At 35.5% G+C, this 22,874-nt stretch overlaps 1 protein-coding gene across 9 annotated transcripts in view; it reads right to left on the bottom strand.

The window, feature by feature from the left end:
• Window positions 1–136: 136 nt before the first annotated feature.
• LOC128875806 (trafficking kinesin-binding protein milt) overlaps window positions 137–22,874 on the bottom strand; it is a 79,281-nt gene continuing 56,543 nt past the window's right edge. For 8 of the 9 annotated variants that reach the window (XM_054121702.1, XM_054121700.1, XM_054121701.1 and 5 more), the window contains 9 exons: window positions 9,278–9,354; window positions 8,585–8,960; window positions 7,921–8,156; window positions 7,619–7,809; window positions 7,077–7,319; window positions 6,653–6,990; window positions 4,747–5,094; window positions 4,471–4,673; window positions 137–4,228 (listed from right to left, as the gene is read on the bottom strand). In XM_054121702.1, coding sequence (XP_053977677.1) covers window positions 3,743–4,228; window positions 4,471–4,673; window positions 4,747–5,094; window positions 6,653–6,990; window positions 7,077–7,319; window positions 7,619–7,809; window positions 7,921–8,156; window positions 8,585–8,960; window positions 9,278–9,328 — 2,472 coding nt within the window. In that variant the 5' untranslated portion in view covers window positions 9,329–9,354 and the 3' untranslated portion in view covers window positions 137–3,742. Of the gene's footprint in view, window positions 4,229–4,470; window positions 4,674–4,746; window positions 5,095–6,652; window positions 6,991–7,076; window positions 7,320–7,618; window positions 7,810–7,920; window positions 8,157–8,584; window positions 8,961–9,277; window positions 9,355–18,079; window positions 18,410–22,874 lie in introns of those variants that run through there. The other variant, XM_054121704.1, reaches the window with a different exon arrangement.

Here is a 22,874-nt window from a genome sequence, read left to right as displayed (position 1 = left end):
GGTACCTGTCTATGTACAAGCCTGCACCTGCTAAACAATCCTTTCTATGATACAAGACAGACGTCCATTCACGAATAGAACAGCATCTCATCATCAAACTCGCTACATACATTGTAATCAAATTTTTTAATCACAACCGATTAAAAAAAAGGAGGCAAATCAAAAGGAAAACATTAAATTACTATTTACAAAAACAATTTATCAATTATCGATAGATTAATTACCAATCAATTAATTTCATATTGTATAAAACTGAAAGGTATATGATTGAGTTTTACATTTAAAAACTAACTGTATTCATAATTGAATTATTTATATTCTAATTTACTAATAATTCTTTTTCAATTAATTAATTTTTTGTCAATGCACTAGAGATAATCTACAAATTAGATCATTGTCAATTCATTGTTAAATTATTTACAAAAAATGAATTGCTGACTAAAAAGTGATTAAATGGTTGAAAGTATGTTCTTTTTGTCAGTCGAACGATTCGATAATCAAACGATAACACTGTCCAACACGATTTTTTTTCCGCAATATCCACTAGGTGATTTTTATAGGATTCCTCGTCCTAAATACGGTCGATTTTGAGAGAAAACGTAGTACTACTTAAAAACTACGAACGCTAGAAAGTTCTATTTAGTCTTAAAAGATAGAGGAGTGTTTTCTGAATAGAAAGACATATTCCTTTAGAATGCCTGTAAATGAACACCGAAGTTCAAAATGTTGCCGGTGCGAGTACTTTTCACGAAATACTTTTGTATTTTTATGAAAAGTTATTCGTCTAGGTCGAATTTACTATGCATTATAGGTATCTGCAAACATTTCTGAAGAGAAAACCACCCGCGGCAAATGTTGGAACGGTTTCTAATCCATACGGTTTGACAAAACGTTCACTCGGAACGCATGAACGGTGTTTTGCCGCTGCACAGCCATTACTCGCTATGTTTCGGTCAATCGGGGCGGTCGCTACGGGATTCGTCTAATCGGTGCCACACGCTATCAGTTTTTGTATTAGATTTACATGTTCCAGATAAGTAATTCTTCATTTCTAATATTTCATTTATACTGGAACTCAACAAAACGGAGACAATTTTCCACTGTTTAAATTGTAATCATTAATTTCCTGTTTTTGTATCTTCAATTATTCGACTTTTGTTAAATTGATATTGAGCAAACTTTATTTAAATCTAAATTGAATTATTTAACAATTAATTAAATCTATAATTGTATATTTTGTTGTTAATTTTTAATGAAAACTGCTACCTAACAAATTTCTCTTTAGAACAGAGGTTATCCCCCAAGCACTAACTTAAATAAAAAAATATTAAAGTATCGAAAAGTAGAAACATTAAGCTTTAAAATGGTTTTCTATTCGTCAATGTGGGGCGAATTTTAACGAAGTTACGAGAATTTGATGGTTATTATTCAAGCGCGTGGCGACGATTGTGTAGAACGCATGACGACGGCCCTGATTCACCTATATAAAGCGAGCGAAGCCTGCGCGCCGGCAAACAGAATTCGTGCGTTCTAAATTAATATTTTCTGGATCTGTACGAACTAGAAAACGTTCCAACATTTGCCGCGGGTGGTTTTCTCTTCAGAAATGTTTGCAGATACCTATAATGCATAGTAAATTCGACCTAGACGAATAACTTTTCATAAAAATACAAAAGTATTTCGTGAAAAGTACTCGCACCGGCAACATTTTGAACTTCGGTGTTCATTTACAGGCATTCAAAAGAGCAGATAATTCTAAAGGAATATGTCTTCATATTCAGAAAACACTCCTCTATCTTTTAAGACTAAGTAGAGCTTTCTAGCGTTCGTACTTTTCAAGTAGTACTACGTTTTCTTTCAAAATCGACCGTATGTACAAAATCGCGAATTTTTCAAAAAAGGGTGATGGAGCAATTTCACTTTCAGATTCGTATTTAGGACGAGGAACCCTATAAGAATCACCTAGTGGATATCGCGGAATTTAAAAAAAGTTTAAATTTGTTGGACAGTATAATTAATTAATTACTTGTACTAACTGTAGGGTCTCTTGTAAGAGATCGACAGTAGTCACTCAATTAAATAATTCATCTAAAGCATAGTAACTAAATAATTTGCGATCTCCTAATGTAAATAAAGCAGAATTGTTTAACTTAAAGCACCTTACATGTTCTACCTCTAAAAATTGTGCTTCGACTTACAACATTCGATGCGACCTTTTTCAATAATTTTAATATTTGACGAACATATTTTCCCTTGATCAATTTGTATTACTTTGATTATAAATTAATTTATACTAATTATGGTTGACTGTATGGTCCGATCCCATTTATTTGCTTTTTCGTGCATTATTAATGTTGCATTCTTTTTTGGTAAGCTTTTTTCATTATTTGTGGATACTTTATCCTTCATTATTTGTGGTACATTAATGCAATATCGACCAAATTATTCCATGCCTAAATGATTAATCCTTGGACTTTCTTAACAATGACCTCTAACGTAAAATAATGTATAATAACAATAACATTAAACATTTTCGCGTAAAAGAGGTCACTTGCATTCTGTGATAACAAAATATGTCACTAGTATCCATAAAAATTGCGCTGAATAAATTGTAGCATTTCATAATTACATGACTGTAGCATTCTACGTGATTGTAAGTATCAATTACTATTATAATATTCTCTATACAATGTAAATTAATTTACATAATACATTTTTCTAACTCCCACTTTGTGTGTGTACATATATATATAAACAAACAACTTCAAATTATTTATTCTTGTGTTCCTGGATTGATCATCAATGATCGATGAGTGCTAAAAACGATGATTAACAAGTGTTTTATCTGCTTTTCTCTATGCAATTCTACTAAATGTTTCCATTTCTTTATTTTCAAATATAAATTAATTATTTGCAATAAATCATTTTAAAAATGAACTACTTAATGTAAAATAGCTGCATTTCAAAAATGAAATTAACGAAGGGGGTTTTATTTAGTCTTTTTACAATTGCAGATCGTCGAAGCGTTGAGAAATTGTTAGTTTAAAAAATTGTACACTTATATTTGTGTATTTAAACATAATACTGGAAATATTGTTATTTCACTTAATATTGAACTACTTTCATGCCGCAAAAAAATATCTATAATGTTTTTAAAGCAAATGCAGATATGTAATATATATTTAATTATAACTCCATATTTAATTAAAAATAATACTTAAAACATTCTCCAGCAATTCAGCATATAGTAAAATGATTTAATAATAAAGGCTTAAAAAAATGAGTAATATCATAGGAATGTTCAACCACTAGTATGTGTGCTAGTTTATGTACTGATATTTTCGAATAGGAAGTATAAACGGTCTGTAAAATAAGAACACATTCACTTTTTAAAAAATGTTAAAAACAGATTTCAAAAATATTGCGATATAAGTAAATACACAGTAAAGTGTAATAGCAATTCCATACTTTGCATCTTATGCATTTTGTATAATACGACGGTTCGTTGTACTTTTCTTGGTTTGCTAATAATGTCAATTTTTGATCATTTTTGGTACAGCAAAAATGTACAATTAAAAAATAATAATTTGCACTTTTTCCTGAAGAATTGTAAAATAGTCTAACAGGGATAGTTATATATACCACTTTCTCATCACTCCGACAATCTTTCGTTACCACCTCTTAGAATCCCATCAATCCTGATCGCCATAATAATTTACTTAGTGCGCAACAAACAGTGATCTCAGAGTAATCCACCCTTTCGTCCAAACAAAAGCGAACTAATAGTTCCTAAAGCAGACTGTGCAGGTGATTCTTTTGTAACCGTGACAGGTATCGCAGGTGTAACCTGTCCCAGGTCAGGTCTTGTAGCTCTAGCACCAGTTCTTCTGTGTCTATTTGACTCCCTGGTTAGCATGGATTCATCTTGCTTCTTTTCATCGAATTTCCGTTTTGTTGACGAGGAATCGCTTGTAGTGGAAGAAGGTGAAAGTTTATCCTGACTTCCACTCGACGACATGGAGCCTTTTAGGAAAGTTAACTGAGCCATGGGACTTTCGATAGCACGCCTGGTATACAAAGAACCTTGAAGTGTTAGCGGAGAGATCGATGAACCGGTTGTTGTAGCCATTATAGTATCGATGCCAATTCGTTCAAGCTTTTCAACTAAACGGATACTAGTAAGAGCTTTCTTGTCGGATCTGGAGAGTACAGTTCGCTTCCTCTTCACCTATTCAGAAATATAATATAATGAGACTTAACGAAATCTATAGAAATCTTCGTCTGTTGATGAGTACACCATTTTGCTTTACACGTAACTAATTCATTTTTATCGCGAGCTTTTCATTCCACACAAGAAAAATAGATGCATGAGAAAATACTAGCATTTAAATGTTGCCGGATTATTCCCTTGAGAAAAATTGTTTCCAATATAATTTTCAATCTACAATGCATGGACGTTGTTTTACGTACTTCTGTATCTCCGCCAAACGTTCTCTTCAACAATTCTGCCCCACTAGACAATAATCCCATAGAAAGTCCACTCTCCGAAGTTGGTGAACTAGATCGACTTTCTGGAGGACTAGCATCTGGACTATTGCAAGGGGTGGCAGTAGGTGTATAATTCCTCTCTCCACTTGGAGTTCCAACGCAGGAAGGCGTGACGGCTTTTATACCTATTTTTATATAACATTTATATATATCTTTTGGTGAAAAAAATAATAGGTTTCGAGACCAATTAATAAATACCTCTTTCATTCAGCATCTTCGCAAGCCCAAGCGTTGTCGAAAATGTTGAAGTCGAATTTCTCCTACTCAAAGTTCTTGGAGTACTCATTCCTGAATTTAAAGCACTGCTAGGTGCAGTTGCAACTCTACTGCCCACAAGACTTGAAGTTACATTTGTGTGATCATCAGGATGCAGAACAGTACTATTGGTGAAAGTATATATGGAGCCCGTGTCTTGAAAGAGTTTTCCAGGATTGGTATATTCTTCGTCTTCTTCGAGATCGCTTAAAGTAAAAGTGACTAGGCCTAAATCTTCCAGCCCACGGCCTCCTCGTGTTTTTACTCCTGGCCGTTCCTCCAAAAGACCACCTAAAATATAAAGTAGTAAAATAAGTAAGTACTTGTTTTGAACTTACGAAAATCACATACATGCAAGATATTATGTTACTCGAAATTAAAACTGTTTAACATATTTATAGTTAGATCTTTGATGTATACACCCAGATAGCACAGGGACGTCTTATATACGTCCATAAGACGTCCGATACTGGACGTTCGGGACGTCCAGATAACGTCCAAACGTCCTGTGAACGTCCCTGGGACGTCCGGCGTGGACATTCCCAGAACGTTCTCTGTACGTCCCTGGGACGTTCGGTGTGGACATTCCCAAAACATTTTCCGAACGTTCGAAATGAACGTTAAAATGAAATTTATCTTTATAAGATGTGTGTATTGAATATTTGGACAATGTTGAATACATTTTGAAAATTGAGATTTAAAAAAAAATTAAATTTTAATTTTATATATTTTCTGTTATTTGTTGGTAGACTTTAGTTAACTGTATTTATTTCTTGTAACTGGATTCCATGAAAACGACGAACAAATCCTTCAATTTTTATTTACCTCCGGCGGGATTCGAACTCACGATTTTCGAACTACAACGCAACCTGCTTCCTCACTTACCCATAAACGCCTTTGCTAACCCGACTCATATTTTAGGCTTATACAGTGACTCGCATTAATATTCGAATACTTTTTAAAACACAATTCCTTCTTCTGAAATTGGTCTAAATGACTTGAACTTTTTTTTGGAAAGTTAGAAGAATTAATTTACTAGGTAATTCTGAGTAGTTCCAAATATACATACATATCACATCTCATATGTACAAAAAATATTGTATTCCTAATATTGAATAAACATTTTGTTTTACATGTTCAAACATATATTCTGTTGCGAATATTAAATAATGACTGTATACCCAGATAGCACAGGAACAGGAGCGTCTTATGTACGTCCATGGAACGTCCGGTGCTGGACATTCCCAGAACGTTTTCTGTACGTCCATGGGACGTCTGGTGCTGGACATTCCCAGAACGTTGTCTGTACGTCCATGGGACGTCCGGTACTGGACATTTCCAGAACGTTTTCTGTACGTTCTCTGTACGTCCATGGGACGTCCGGTGCTATCTGAGATAATAATATTAATTAATTAATTAATTAATTAATATTAATTTACAATTGTAAATAGTGTATTTTATATTCGGAAAAAATATTCTGTTCTACATATTGAATAAATATTATATTATAAATAATATTAATAAATAATATTTATTTTGTTTAAAAAAAAGTATTTTTCCCTAAATCTAGAAAATTCAGAGCGGACATCCCTGGGACGTACAAAATTTAGGTTCCATGGACGTTCGTAGGACGTTCCGGGCGGACGTCCGACAACGGACGTCGGACGTTTGGACGTAAACTGGACATAAAATGGACGTCCATGGAACGTCCGGTGCTATCTGGGCAGGTTCCATTGATAACATTTAAAGGTTGTAAATGAATGTATTAGAATTTTATAAAATATTTATTTGCATTATTTGGAGCAAATAACGGGTTCAGTGTTGGCATACAAAATTCGCGAAACATTACCTAATGTCGGTGTTGCTAGTTGCGTCCAATGATGTAAAGTTTGCGAGCCTTCAATAGGCTTCACAATTTGCAATTTCTCAGGAAGTCTCCAAGCATTTCCGCCATAACCACTTAAATTTCCAGAACTTCCAGTAGACATGATACTATCTGGAGTTCTACAACCGAGAGGCACAAAAGTCGAAGGTGAATGAGGTCCAGCATCGTAATCGTAACTGTATCCTGTACCAGTGCTAAGACAAGCACGCCTTGCAAGGACTTCTGCTGGTGTTAGTCTGCGAAGAGCCGCTTCGAGGTCTGCTGCTCCGGGAGCACCTGGTACTCCCGTCTGTTGTGGACCCCTAAAAGTTCATATGAATCCATTTAATTTAATTTTGTCTCCTCGCGATCAACTTCTATTTTATTTAATACGACAAATAAAACTCACGGATAATCCTCAGAATCTGTGATAAGAGAACCTTCCGAATCGCTGTGTCCACCAGAATCCAGACTAGGAAACGTTGATGTCACGGGTCGAAATTGTCCGCAGCTCATACGCGGTCCGTTAGAGCCACTCGATAAAGTTGACGTAGTCATCGAACCTATTCTTGGGAACTGGTTACTATCAATCATCCCATAAGAATTTCTTGAAGCGCTTCGAACCGTTTCGAAAACTTTCTTGTAAGTAGGTCTGTGTGATATTAAAAAAGCAAATTAGAATAGCATCGAAATTAGTAATAATAAATAACAAACGTTAATGCTCTTATTCCCCCATCAATTCCATCGTACTCATGACAACGCTATATCTCGCGATCAGATATCGTTTGTTTAACATTTTCAACTAAATATTTAGAAATTTTACGTTATCAGTAAAACAGTGTAATCGCAACATTTTCCAATATCTTGTGTATTTATGTATCATTAGTATAAATTATATATTTGTTCTATTTATGTTTCATTTTCTATATGCGATAGGAGAATGTAACTTACATTCTATCAGCGCTAATACCAGAATCTAAACTGAGTTCAGAATAGAGAGAAGATTCAAGTTCTGAAGCAATAGAATCTGGTTGAGGGACAACACCCATCGAGGGAAACAGAGATCCTCCTCTGACTGTTGGCATTCCTTTTTTTCTTTGTTTTCGTAATTGTTCTTGAGTATCCGCTAATAAATTCACCACCTTGTAACATAAATAATCATAATAGTCATTTATTCTGTATTATGTGAAACATTTGACTCAACGCTTATCATATCTAATAAAATGGTAATTTGTTTTAATTTGAGAACACACCTCTGCGTATCTATCCTTAAATTCGGCTAGTTCACTTGCAAGAGTATTTTGATTATCTCGAGTGATATGCAAAGTAGCTCCAACTTCATCGTGTTCGGCCATCAACCGTGCCAATCTCAACTCCGTTTCAGCTAATTTTGCTGTCAAACTGATGATCTGTTCATGTTGCAGTCGATTTTCTTCTTTTTGCCTATCAAGTTCGTCTGCAATCCCGTCCACCTCCATATTTGCACTTGCTATATAAAAAATTTCTTTGAATTTCTAACTCGAGTATCCATTACTATTAAATGAAACTTATTATTTAATACATTGTCAATTTGCAAATCAGTTTGCAATGACTATGTATCATTATTCATTTCTATCTGCATTGTTCAATCTTGGTTTCTCTGAATTTTCACATTTCAAATTTATTTATAAGTTCATATCTATTCTTTCTGGATCTTATTTCTCAAGAGATTGTTACGTTAAATCTAATTTAATCCACAATTATTTTTACTTTCTTGAAAACAAAATTGCTCACTTTTTAACAAATAACAATTTCTGTACTGGCTGGCAATGAGTTAATAGAAAAACTATCGGTTTTGAATACGCATAACTAAAAAAGATTAAAACAATTTTGTAGTAACTTTATTCAAAATAAACTGTAAGGCTTTCATAGACTAACCAAGTTGAGCAGCGATATCTTTGACAAGTTTAGCCTCTTGCTCTTCCGAATTATCAGCATCGTGTATCAGTTTCGAAAATTCAACCCTCAAATGTTTATTTTCGACTTCAAGGGTACTAATTTTTGTCTGCATCATTTCAAGGCTGATGCCACGAAGTCCGGTGGGCGTACTGGTTTCAGAGTTTGTTTCTTCAGTATCATTGGTGAGGATTTGAATTAATTCCGTTTTCTTCGCGAGTTCGTGTGTCAGTTGGGTGATTGTTTCATTAGCTTCCTTTAGATCGGACTCTAAACTGGTAACTGTGGCTTCAAGTTTTTGATTGTGCGATAACAGTTCCTTGCCGATACGTGCGGTCAGTTCCAAATCTTTCTCCTTCTGAATTTGGAAAAATTCATTTTTAAATGAATTAAAAGTTAATGAAAATGGCTATCTCTATTGTATTTAACACATTATCTACCAGGAGGAATGGTAAAATTTTGGACACAGACAAGATTTTTGGTATGCAATATGGAGAAGTCACTGTTAGGTTAAATTGACGTATAACAATATAGAAAATCCTCTTGTAAGGTGTAAACTCTTTCTATTAAATAAGAAGTAGGTAAAGTGTTGAAAATCTTTTTGATGTTACACTTCAACAGTTGAAATTATTTTACATTTAATGAAATTGAAAATGTTGTATACGCAATATTTACCTCCTCCAGAAGCCTTGTAACTGCTTCTATATCATTATAAGTCTTGGTCATTTGGCTCACCCGGTTGCTACAGAGAACTGAAATCCAAAACAAGTAATCTTTATAATAGTCTGTAATAAGAATACCATTTTACAATAAACAAATAAAAACAGTATTATATAAAACAAGAGACAAGATCATATTTTGCAACAGAAAATAAATAATTCAGTAACAAAACGAGATTATAAAAGAAAGAATATTGCATAAATGTTTCGTAAATGGTTATGGTACCACCATAGTATTTGGCACTACATAGTATTTGTTTAAATCATACATGGTGCAATTACTACATTATACGTACAATTCTTCGCATCAATAAATAAGTTATGTTTTGATATTTATGTTAAATGTTACCAGTCCATTATTAATCTATTTCAATATAAACCAAATGTGCCTGTCTGTTTCTGGATTACGAGAATTCAACGAGTAGTCAAATGTGCCCCTAAATCAAATTCGACTCGCGATGGTCCATTCGTTTAGGGTCACATTTAACCCCTTTGTCCGGCTGTGACATTTCTTTTGGAAATTAACTTTGTGGAGGACATTGAGAAAATGACTGTACTTTCAATTATAGTTGTTTGTGTAGCAAAAATAAATATATCATGTATAAAATAAAAATATATGTAATTAATGCTGATCTGGAATTTTTCAACACTTAATATTTGCCCTACAATAAATTCAAGTTACATACTAATAATGTATTGTAACTCTTACAATTAGACTTAATAATTTCTGATATATTTACACCCCAACTTTAAGGGCTATATCTACCACTGCAACATAAACACTACCGATACAAAGAAGTAAGTGTTAAACAATTGTTATAAGAACAACATCCTATAAATGTTTCACTAAAGATGGCTCTTGTCAATCGAGCAATCAACTATTTTTATTTTAGCCGCGTGTACATACAGTATGACTTACAAATAAAAACCACAATAGAGATGTTACCCTCTGAAACTAAAATCACTGCAAGAATTTGCAGAACATGTACATAAGTTATACATAAGTTTCAATAATTGTTTCAATATCTAAGATCGCATTGGAGAAAGATATACTTTGTTTATAGATTAAACTTTGATCAAAGGAAAATATTGACAGAATCAATTTGATAAATGTAATGTGTAACACTCCACTGAATCTGTATATCAGACATACTCACAACTCAAAAGAATTGAGATCATACTTTTTATTCTAAACGTTAAAGAATTAACGTTTATTATTATACATAATATACATTATGTTTATCTTATTTATATATCATATATGTAAACATAATAATATTTAATATATTATTATATCCATAATAACAAACACCATGTATATTCATTCTCCAGTGTTTAATAAGTTACAGACCATCATTGACAATCATTACTAAGCCTCATCAATTGAATAAGACTTTCCTTACAATTCATAGCTTTTTTATTTTGATAAATTACTGTACAGGAACTTTAATGCTTTACTCGCACGATTATAGATTACGGAGAGGTTTTTTACTAAAAAAGGGGAATATTACACACAAAAAGTTTTATTAAAAATAGATTTTCAAGATCTTTTTGTGCAATAAGGCAGCTGAATAACGAAGAATTTAATCGAATAGAGCCTGAGTCAGGCGAGCGTCTTTAACTTTACGTTTCTACGGGCGAATAAATAGCCGTACACTAATTTTACGTTGCATACCTAACCCAGACCTAGTCCAGTCTCTCTATATTAGGACTACAGAAAACTCGAATGTTTCGAGTTGCTCGCGAGCCGAGTCGAACTGAGATCCAGTTTTCGATCCGAGTCGAGTACTCAGAAGAAACGAGCAGCTCGAAGGAATCGAGTAGCTCGGACAGAAGCGAACGGCTCGAAAGGACCGAGTAGCTCGGGCAGAAGCGAGTTGCTCGAAAGAACCGAGTAAAGGTCGATTCAGACTATACGATACGGACCGTCACGTTTTGGCAACGTGAATCCGCCTCCTCCGAGGCGCTCGCTTCGGTCCGAGTTACTCGATTCTTTCGAGCTACTCGCTTCTCTCCGAGCTACTCGGTTTGGTCCGGAGCTACTCGACTCGGACCGGCCATTCGAGCCGAGTAAAACTCGGCTCGCCTTTTCGGAGTACTCGAACAGCTCTGCTCTATATTGGGTCGAGAAACAAGTTCGTAGCATTTTAGTTCAACTTGATATCGTTCTAACTAGATTACTTGATTTTGGTGTGCCATTATATACAATCGAGAGCTCTGTCCTTCTTTTTATAGCTTGAGTTTTAACATTTTTCTTACTGGAGCTAATGGTAATCACTTTTCAGGTTCAAGAAAACCGCTGCTAAACACCTGCCAACGTTGCGAAGGTTACTCAATCAATTTGTGACGTTTACGGTGTTGACTTTATTGACAATTTAATTGTTAGAAAATGACAATAAATATTAAATGATAAGACCGATATTGACATACATTGTGTTGTCTTTTAAGGTACCTGTGCTCATATCATGCTTCACTGATTTCATCAATCAGTTAGTTCATGATGCATTTCATTGGCTATCAATTGACGTTGTTATGATTGTTCGATGAAATAATAAAGAAAACTGGGAGGAGCGTGGTCCAGATAGGAATTAAATTATAGATGTGACCTTACTAATATTGTCAGATTTAATGTTGCTTTAAAATAAAAATTACTCGCTTATTGACACATGATCGCATACTTTATAATAAACAAAGAATATGTCCATGAAAATGTCTTGAAACAGGGATAAATCGTTGAGCTATCTGATAATCAAACAGATTAATTTGATTGCTTATGTGAGATAAATAAATTGCTTTGTTGAATTGCAATAATTGAATCTTCAACAGTATTATCAATTGATACCTAACGGAGCAAACAGAAATTCAATTTTTATTATAAACGCCTAGTTTTAATAAACTTCGTACCTAAATACAGTGATACACAATTACACAGGGTGTCCCACGCAACTGGAACAGGCTGTACCTCCTAAACGGTTGGGAGTAGAAAAAAAATGTTATAGGTGAAAGTTATGTTAAGTGGTTTAAGATGGTGGATAACATGCAACTAATTTTATGTACTTTTGTGCATCGGTGCATCAGAAAAATGCAATCGCGTTTTTTTTTAAAATGGAAATATATTAACTTATATTAACTTTTAACATTTTCAGCCGCTAGCTTAATATTAAGCTAGCAGCGTCACGATTTTTTCGAAAACGGCACAAGGTACAAAATTATTGTTGGTGGTACAAATTAGTACAAAATAAGTACTACATATTCCACTAAGTCCGATATGATTCTGCTGATTTAGTCCTGCCAGCTTAAGAGAGGTTTCCTTATGTCCCTATGAGTAATTTTGCATATTTCTTGCTGAATGCGTTGATGGAGCTCCTCAAGATTAGTAAAGAGGTGGGAATATACTCTATCTTTCACAAACCCCCATAAAAAGAAGTCGAGGGGTGTGATATCCAGTGATTGCGGTGAGATCTTTAAAAAATAGAGTGTATTCGCACCCCTTTACTAATCTTGAGGAGCTTCAACAACGCATTCAGCAAAAAATATGCAAAATTACGTAAGGGGACATAAGGAATGTATTGCGCAATGTCAAGAAGAGGATGGAAAAGTGCTTGGACTGCAATGGAGGAACGTTCGAACACTTGTTGTAACGTAGGTATTGGCCGAGGGACAGAAATAGTTCGGATAATTTTCACCATTAATAACTTCCTAACGAACAAGTTTAAGTATGTTAGTACTTCTTTGCAGAGCACTAAAAATTGCATCGATCTATGTCATCAAAAATATAGGTCTCCATTAAAAAAAAAAGTGTGATTGCATTTTTCCAATGCACAAAAATGCATAAAATTAGTTGCATGTTATTCACCATCCGAAACCATTTAACTGTCACCTGTAACATTTTTTTTCTACTCTCAACCGTTTAGAAGGTACAGCCTGTTCCAGTTGCGTGGGACACCCTGTATATGCTGTGCACCTGTACATTCCACTAGCTATGTAAACTTGGCACCCGACTTTTCAAAAATTAATTTTTTTTAATAGAAAACGATAGTATTTCGTTTGTACCTGATTGTACCTCCAATAGTTTCGTTTGTACCTCGACCAATTAATAATTAAAAAAAATTGTTTAAATGGTCAGCACCTGACATCGAGATTTTTGAAATCACCATCGCTTTTTCCCGATTCTTTAGAATCGTTTGTACCCGTTTGTACCGCTTTCCGTTTCGTTTGTACCTCAATAGTTTAAATTTTATAGCAGTTGTTGATCGGCGTGAGAGTGAAGTTCGTTAATTTTCAAGATATTTAAAATCTGTTTTTCCCGATTCTTTAGAATCGTTTGTACCCGCCGGAATCGTTTTTCTTTTCGTTTGTACCTCAATAGTTTAAATTTTATAGCAATTGATGTTCCGCGTAAGAGTGAAGTTCGTTAATTTTCAACTATTAAGGTACAAACGAAAAGAAAGACGTTTCCGGCGGGTACAAACGATTCTAAAGTATCGTGAAAAAACAAATTTTAAATGTTTTGAAAATTAACGAACTTCACTCTTACGCGGATCAACAATTGCTTGTAAAATTTAAACTATTGAGGTACAAACGAAACGAAAAGCGGTACAAACGGGTACAAACGATTCTAAAGAATCGGGAAAAACCGATTTCAAAAATCTCGATGTCGGGTGCTGACCATTTAAACAATTTTGTTTAATTATTAATTGGTCGAGGTACAAACGAAATTATTGGAGGTACAATCAGGTACAAACGAAATACTATCGTTTTCTATTAAAAAAAATTAATTTTTGAAAAGTCGGGTGCCAAGTTCACATAACTCATCCCACTGCATATAATAAATATCTTATGAGGAGTAAAGCTATCGAAAAAATATTTGTATAAAAGTTATGTAGTTATACAGGGTGTTTGTTTTAAGTGAGTAAAGCAGGATATCTCGGAAGTTGTTGTAGTTATTAAAAATCTGTTCGTACAAAAGTTGTTGGGTATGACGGGGTGCATCATGTAGTAATAATTGTACTCTTGTAGGTGAAGTAATAGAAGAGTTCTGGAGGTCAATCTAATTTTTTTTAATGGAATGCTATATTTTTTATACAAGAATATGTACAGTATTGAAATTTAAATAAAAAAATATTGACCTTTATTAGCCCTAAACCTAATAGGTAACGAATAATTTTACCTTATTACTTGATAATTTTCCTAACTTAACACTTTATCCACCGGTAGTCAATTAATCAGCTTATAGTCCCCAACGGTCACCAACCGGTAAATGTTGAATCGGTTGCTATGGTAACTAGCAAGTATTTGTTACTTTCTGTAACAAGTTTCTGTGCCAAGGAAGATCTGCAGTGTTAATATCAAGTCTGTCGCCAGTCAAACAACGGGGAAACAACTGGTCCAAATCAGAGGAAATTTTAAAAGCGGTTGAGAAATAATTTTTAAAAAAATTACAAATGCGTATTTCCAATGATGGTGAGCATATAGAAGGATAAAAAATTATTGAACTAGTAAGTGAAACTTTAATTGATACTTAATAGCTTTAGCAAAAATATTTAATTTCTGTTTATAATATTATAATTGCAGTAACTTGATACGGACACAACCGACGCTGCTCACCAGCGGTTGCTAGTTTTCAGCCGTTAGCCGATGAAGAACGTAAACATTACTGTAATGCGGAAATCTGTGATAAGGTTGAATCTCCATCTTGATATTACGTTAAGAAAATTGTCAAGTAATCAAGTGAAATTACTTGGTACCTATTAGGTTTAGAGCTAATAAAAGTCAATACTTTTTTATTTAGAATTCGATACTCTACCATATTCTTGTATAAAAAAATATAGCATTCCATCTAAAAAAATTAGATTGACCTGCAGATCTCCTCTATTACTTTACCCACAAGAAAACAATTATTACTACATGATGCAGCCCGTCATACCAAACAACTTTTGTACGAATAGATTTTTAATAACTACAACAACTTCCGAGATATCCTGCTGTACTCGCTTAAAACAAACACCCTGTATAAGGGGCAAATTATATGGCATGAATAATTTTGTTGAAAATAAAGTGGTGGAGAGGATTTAAATAAGAAATTATTTTTTTAAATGGAGCCATATACAAATAATTTATTCCATATAATTTACACCTTTGTACCAAATAACTTTTGCAAAAACATTTTTTTGATAGTATCATAAATATACAGGTTGTCCCAAAAATGTTGGAAGTCCTTGAAAGGTGTGGTCTGGGGGGTGATATGAAATTTCAAGAGAAATTAAGAAAATAAAATAAAAAAAGTGGTCTACTATTTGCAACACACAATTTATTGTATTAGAACACTTATTCTTATTGCACAATGTTTCTTATTTGCACAAAATGAACATTTACTGAAATTTGTATTATGAACTGCACACTCAAACACCAAATTTATATATTTCTTTCCACAACGACAAGGTAGATATTTCGTCACTTGTAACCATATACTTCCCAATACAATATCACTACACGTAGCCTTTAAAATAATTATTCAATTTGCGGCGTCCAAATGTCACAAATACAAACTGACAGGTTATACAGGTTAGAAATGAACGAGCGGCGTGGCGGCAGCCATATTACAATTCCGGTCGACGAGCCCTGCCGACTGATTCCGAGAGTCGACGAATCGACGAACAGCCTTAGCTCCTTTTGGCTAACGAGGCAAGGTCGCGATCCGGACGAGGGCTTTTTGAACGAGACCGGGCTCATATGATGAGGTCTGATGGGCATAAAAAAAGTGCAAAACATATCTTTATAAAAAATGGGATATTTTTATAAAAAATGGCTTCAAACATTTACAGGTCACTAGATATACGAAAATATTCAAGTTCTCAACAGAAGCTATTGCAGCTGCGAGCGTTACCCCGCAGGTTCATGTTCTAGAGTTCGTGGATTCGAGACTCGCCAATGAAAATTTCTTTTTTCTCCAACTGCATTTCTATTTCTTATTCCTTTTCTTACTGCTATATAAATAATATATAAGAAATATAAAGTATAGGATGTGAACTACAATTTTTAATAACACGTATTTTATTAATTATCTTATTTTTTATTAATAACAGATGTGGCTAAAGCGTTTATTAAAATAAAATTCGTTTTTTAATAATTATGTATTTGGCTACATTTTAGCCACATTTTTTATTAATAAAAAATAATTTAATTAATAAAATACGTGTTATTAAAAATTGTAGTTTACATCCTATACTTTATAATTCTTATATATTATTTATATAGCAGTAAGTAAGAAAAGGAATAAGAAATAGAAATGCAGTTGAAGAAAAAAAAATTTTCCATTGCCGAGTCTCAAACCCACGAGCTCTAGAACATGAATCTGCGGCGTAACGCTCGCAGCTACAACAGCTTCTGTTGAGAAATTGAATGTTTTCGTATATTTAGTGACCTGTAAATGTTTAAAGCCATTCTTTATAAAAATGGCTGACCAGATACTCCTAAGGTTTTGCACTTTTTTTTGTGCCCATCAGTCCCCATCATTTGAGTCCGGTCTCGTTCATAAAGCGCTCGTCCGGATCGCGACCTTCCCTTGTAAGTGTTGACGAAAAGAATAAAAATCAGAATCAGAAGAAAAATCTACAATTTCTGACAGATTGATGACATGATATTACGATATCTCAGTTGTACATGGATCGATTTGATTGATTTTGGTTTTATTCGAAAGCTTATATCCGATTTACATTAGAAAAATGCCTTTGGATTTAGAAAATACAGCAGGCATGACGATATATTAATGACAGAAGTTTCGGGTTAGGTTGGAATCGCAGTTTTACGAGTAAAAGATACGTATTAGCACTAGCGCCAGTATATACGGTGGTGTATAATTTTTCATGTACTTGGCGTTGAACCACACCTTTCAAGAACTTCCAACATTTTTGGGACACCCTGTATATAATCATTCCCCTTCAAATGACCCGGCTACTATCAAAACATAACATTACACCAAAACCAAACAATTCAATTAGGATAATATCGAAGCTGGAACACTAATTTCTTTCTCGAGACGCTACGCATACGAAGTTGATAATCGATTGCTAAATATGTTATGCATTAGCACGGGAAAACCCAATGCGCAATAAACGCTCGTCTAATTGTGGTCTAACTCAGCGGATCTAATAAATTCGATCGGTGTGTCGCACGACTATACGTTAACAACACGAAAACGTGAAAGAAGCTGAAGCAATAGTATAAAAGCTAGTAACGTTGCGAAAAAGTGAACGTTAGGTTGACTAGTTTTTTGATATTTTCTTCCTGATCGAAGATAGGTAACTCGCCTATTCTCCCCGGAACATGAATTAGTCTGGCTCCTAATTAAATTACCGAATTTTTTGTCTGCTAAATTTATATTATATTCTTTGATTACTCCACTATATCATATTCAAATTTCAGCTAATCTAAAATGGTTTGAAAATGATTCATTTTTAATTACTAAAATTCTAGCAACTATACATTTTTATTGCTAAAAAAAAAACCATAGAAAATTATGAGAAAAAATTTTGTCTTAAAATTATTGCAAAATGTGCAATTTTTACCTGTACATAAGGAATGCGTGCAGGTAAACACAATCTATTATTACTAAATAAGGAAGGAAATATCAAAAAACCAATCGACGTAAAATTCTTTTTCGAATAGGTTGCTAGCTTTTGTAGTACGATAAATAAAATCGAAACGTAAAGAAGCTTAAACATTTCCAGTTGGTCCTGACAATAAGATAATTACTGACAGGAGAGACACGTGCAAGGTGGCTCCGTGGGGGAAGTAGCCAGCAGGAAAATCGGCGTGTGTAACCGTCTATAGTCACTGCATCCCCAGCAGGGCGGAGGTATCCTTGAGGAGCTGGGACAATTTGTTTCCAGAAAACCCACGTTTTCCGGTGAATCTTCGTTCGAGGGTCGGATGTCTTCATCGTACTCGTAAGGATCATCCTCCTGGAGGTCCAGTTGCTCCTGGTCGGAAGATTCTTCCGGTTCCAGGAGCGTATTATTCGAGGTGTCTTTTTCTTCCTCCGCCAGTATCGGCCGGGAACCCAGGGAGGAACGGGAACAACGGCTGATTCGTTAACTGTATTTATAAATTACTGCTACTTATCTCCAAGGCCTTCATTTTCTAATTGTTCCTTAATACATTTTATATATTACTCTTACTGTATATATACACAGTTTCATTTCTGCTGTTAGCTTAAAGGCTCGCAAACTCGCAGTGTCTTTCTGTAATTATTATATTGTATAAATTATAAATGCGTGGGTTAAATAATGGTCGAATAATAAAGTAATGCCTTTGATATTATAACTTATACAAGCAAAGTCATTACGCTACCGTCAAGCCACAATCACACTTGCAAGCAAGCTTTACAAAATCATTATTTGGAGAGGGGGGGGGGGGGGCATTCTAGTCTAGAACGTTCAAAATATCAATTTCTTTTGCATTTTCTCAAACAGTAGATCTTTAAAAATATATCTGCCAAAGGATATTGTTAAATTTGGAAAATTAACGAAATTAGGGACGTCTAGAGAGAATGGTGTCCGCAACGACGTTATCATCTCCAATTCATTTGGATACTGCACTTTAAATTTCTTTGTAGTTTTTACTATAATTTCCTCGTTAGTAATGTAAAAAAATGTGCAAAAGTGACATTCATTTTCAACAAGAATGTAAGCGAGAATTGGGTTCATAATCATAATTGTCACCTGTTACGAGCCGGAGGAGGCGGCTGCGTAGCCGGGGCTTTATAGTGGAATATAGTTTTTTGTTAGTAGCTTGGCCAGAGTTGTTAGGTAACACTAGGTGCCTTGAGGATACAGACGCAGAGACGAACCTACGTATGGCTAACATACGGAATCTCAAGCGAGTGATATGCGGACGAACCTACGAATGGCTAACGTAGGGACCCGCACGAAAAATTAGTAAGTATTAGTTTCAATGTACTTCGAGCGGTGAAGGTAGACCTTATAAGGGAAAGCTTACGAATTGATACACTCTGCTTTTAATAAAACTTTGCGTAAATATTTATTAGACCTATCTAAGAAGACAGGTATAATTCGTTCGTGTCCGTTTTTCACTTTGAGGAACAAACTACCCCTTCTTTCCGACCCGCCCCGTTTACTTATGCGCTTATACCTCGAAAATGGTAAGCGACGTCGAAAAAATGTTCGAATAAATATTGCACTGTTTTTAGAGGCTTATAAACCAGTGCCAAAGAATTTTCAAACTAGATGTCGTGGTTGCTCGTTCGCTTCGCGAGCTCGCGAGTAGGGTTGTTCTTACTCGCTTAATTCAAATAGTTATTCATGTTTATTTTGTGTGCGACCCTTAACGGGTCACACAAGAAACTTCCCGATTTCCGATTACAGCGCAATCTATCGCGAATAAAAATAATATTTGAAATTAGTGTTTTGAAAAGGTCTCATAGCCAGCTTTCACAGTGCATGATAAAAAATGAGGTATTCCATTAAAAAAATCACATTGACCTTGACGTGACTTTGACCGGTCCTTTGAAGGTCAAACGGACACGATCGTTCAATAGAATTTTTGAAACCCTAAAACATTTCTCTAAACCATTTTTCTCACAAATGTTCCATTTTGGAAATATTTGACTGTTTCCATACTTTTGGAGCACCCTTTATGTATATGTATATGTGTTATACATATGCATACAAATGTAATAATAGTAATATATGTATATATATTATTTATTTCCGTTTAGTTATTCACTCATAAATTTATATTCTCCCATTTAGATTGCGTTATTGAGTTACGTTTTCTTTAAAAAACTAAAAAACTACTGGACTGGAGATGGATACACATCGATTGCATCATCGATCATTTTGATCTTGCTATTAGTTTTTTAGAAAACGTTAACGAAAAATTTCTGTATATACATACATACGCACATACACATACACGCGCACGCGCGTGAACAATTTGTTAAAAATAGGCTAAAATTACTCCAATGACCTTGAAACATGGAGATCTGCTAAAAAATTGATTTATTTCTAGATTAATAAAAGCGTTTTTTATTCTGACTCCAACTGTGTGTATTAGTTTATAATTATCATAATGACAAATGATGTAATATTGTAAAATTGTCGTTCTAGTAGTTGATTTTGCAACGGAAAATGTAACGATTGTGATGAAATTCGTTAGTTTCAATACTCTGGTAGATATTTACACATAATATATGAATATACTATACGTATTTACTGTGACGTGGCAGATTGCCGCGCCACCAGGGTAACCCAGGGTTAGGACTAATTTGCGTATTTGAATGGCAATAGCATTGGGCTAACGACGGCTACATCCAGCGATGCGGCTTAGAGGCTAGCGATCCCGTTCAACCCGGCGCCGGCTGCACGGACTGGCCAGATGAAGCTCAAATGGGCAGGGGCTGGAGGATCTTGGTAACAGCCCCTGGACTCCGCTACAACCTTCAGGGGGCAGGAGGCCGTTTAGGATAGCGAAGTCAGCCGGGTTCTCGAGTGCACCGAGACCCGGCCCGCTCCAGAGTCTTCGAGGGATGCCAGCACCGACACGCCACCAAAGTCGCCGAGGGACGAGACTGGACGACCGCCGATGACAAGCGCGCCGATAACGCGATTTGAATTTGGCCGCCATAGAGTGCCGCGTGCCGCCGACCATTGAGGTGAGGCTGGGGGGAAGCGGGTGTTCCAACGCGTGCGACGAGCTCGCGTATCTCGTCCTATTTCGTCAGCGACGGACGTGCGGAACGGTACGTTAAGCGCTTCCTCCTTTACCTCACGCTCGTGGATAGGATATCGTAAATTGGTCGAGAAGGTTGGTGGCTGCCGAGCACCCCGTCGGGCGAAATAGCGTAATCAGTTTCAATCGCGTTTTCGTAGGTTATCTAGACGGAATAACGAACATCTAGTCGCGAATCCATTGTAACGCGCACGTGTTTAGATCGCTGCCGGTTAACGTTCTAGTCGAAGAGGTCGAGCCCACCGCGACCGCGTCAAGACTGTCCGAATATCGTTTCTAAAGTCCCTTTTGTGCGAATCGCGACGGAATTTGGGCTAACGTGAACGAAATCAGCACGTGTTATCGAAACGTAGTTCTCGTGTCGGTTACCGGTCGTCCCGGTGACCTTTGACGCTACGACAGCTCGGCAGTGTACACCGAATTTTGTAACATCTTTCGCGTACAATACATTCTATATTATTTTAAACGAGTGCTGTGTTAATCCGCCCCGTCTTGCCGTGAAGACGGCTTTCTCAGACTTCCTTTCCTCGGCGACGATCCACTCCCTTCTCCGCGATCCGGATCGCTAGCCGTGGTAATTTTCGCGAAGTTCGGCTTCTCACGCCGGTATCTCCTGATACCTGGCGCTCGGGTTTTCCCGTAAAGGCGTGAGGGGTCGGAAAGCTCTCATTTTGCACACTTTCCGACGCGGATCGCGGACCGTGTCGGGAAATCACGTTGCATTACATATACACACACGCACACGCGCAAGCATACATGACTATATTGATAATTACGATTTTTTACTTTGAACACTTATTGTATTTTTCTCTATTTTCGTTATTAATAAAAGTATTTTAAACAAAACTTGTACATCTCGATAAGATATGAAATTGTTGTTAAATATATTTTTCGAGAAAAGAATATTTTCTGGGGAAACTCGCGAATTCGTTTACTCTGATTGTGATGAATCTTTGTAGAATTGTTTGTGGGACCATTATAGGAACTACGTCGTTTTCAGTTTTTGCCGGATTTGCGTTGTAAGGGAGAAACCACCCCTTTCGTCCGAATTGCTCCTTTTACTTGTGCACTTACAGTGCCGGACAAAATGATAGGACATTTGATGAATTTGTATATTTTATATAACATAATAGGATATCTGACCATATTACTCACCCTATATATTAGATATGTCCTTCAAAGTATCCACATAGAATTGCATGTTTATATCTAGTACACGAAAGAAAGTAGAGGAAGAAATGTAAACATGGGCGGACTTTGCTCGGTCAAAATGATAGGACGCATGTAGTATTTTTAGTTATTATGTCCTCTGGCAGTAATGTATCAGCAATGACTAGAAGCAGACGAGTAAATCTTTCATTTATCTATAACATTTGTGACATTAAAATTAAAATGGGTCGAGGAAAACAATTAGACAAAAGTGAAATCGACCGAATTTTGTTATTGCGGTCACAAAATCAAACAATCACAAAAATTGCGAAATTATTAGATAGAAGCCGTAACGTTGTGTATAACTTCTTAAAAAATCCGAAAATGTACGGAAAAAGGAAAAGTATCGGCAGACCTCGTGCTACAACAGAACGCGACAGACGGGCAATATTACGCGTAGCTTCTAATTTTAAGGGAACTACAAGGAAAATCGCTGAAGAAGCAGGTGTTTCAGCTAACGTAAGAACTGTGCGACATATTCTCTAAAGCAGTAAACAAATTAAGCGAAGAAAACTGAAAAGAAAACCTCCTCTAAGTGAGCAACATAAGAAAGCTCGATTACAGTTTGCTCGCGAACATATATGGTGGAAAAA

Source organism: Hylaeus volcanicus, chromosome 4, assembly GCF_026283585.1.
Source record: "Hylaeus volcanicus isolate JK05 chromosome 4, UHH_iyHylVolc1.0_haploid, whole genome shotgun sequence".
In the NCBI taxonomy this organism is placed as follows: Eukaryota; Metazoa; Arthropoda; class Insecta; order Hymenoptera; family Colletidae; genus Hylaeus; species Hylaeus volcanicus.
This window is presented reverse-complemented; position numbering and strand designations above follow the sequence as displayed.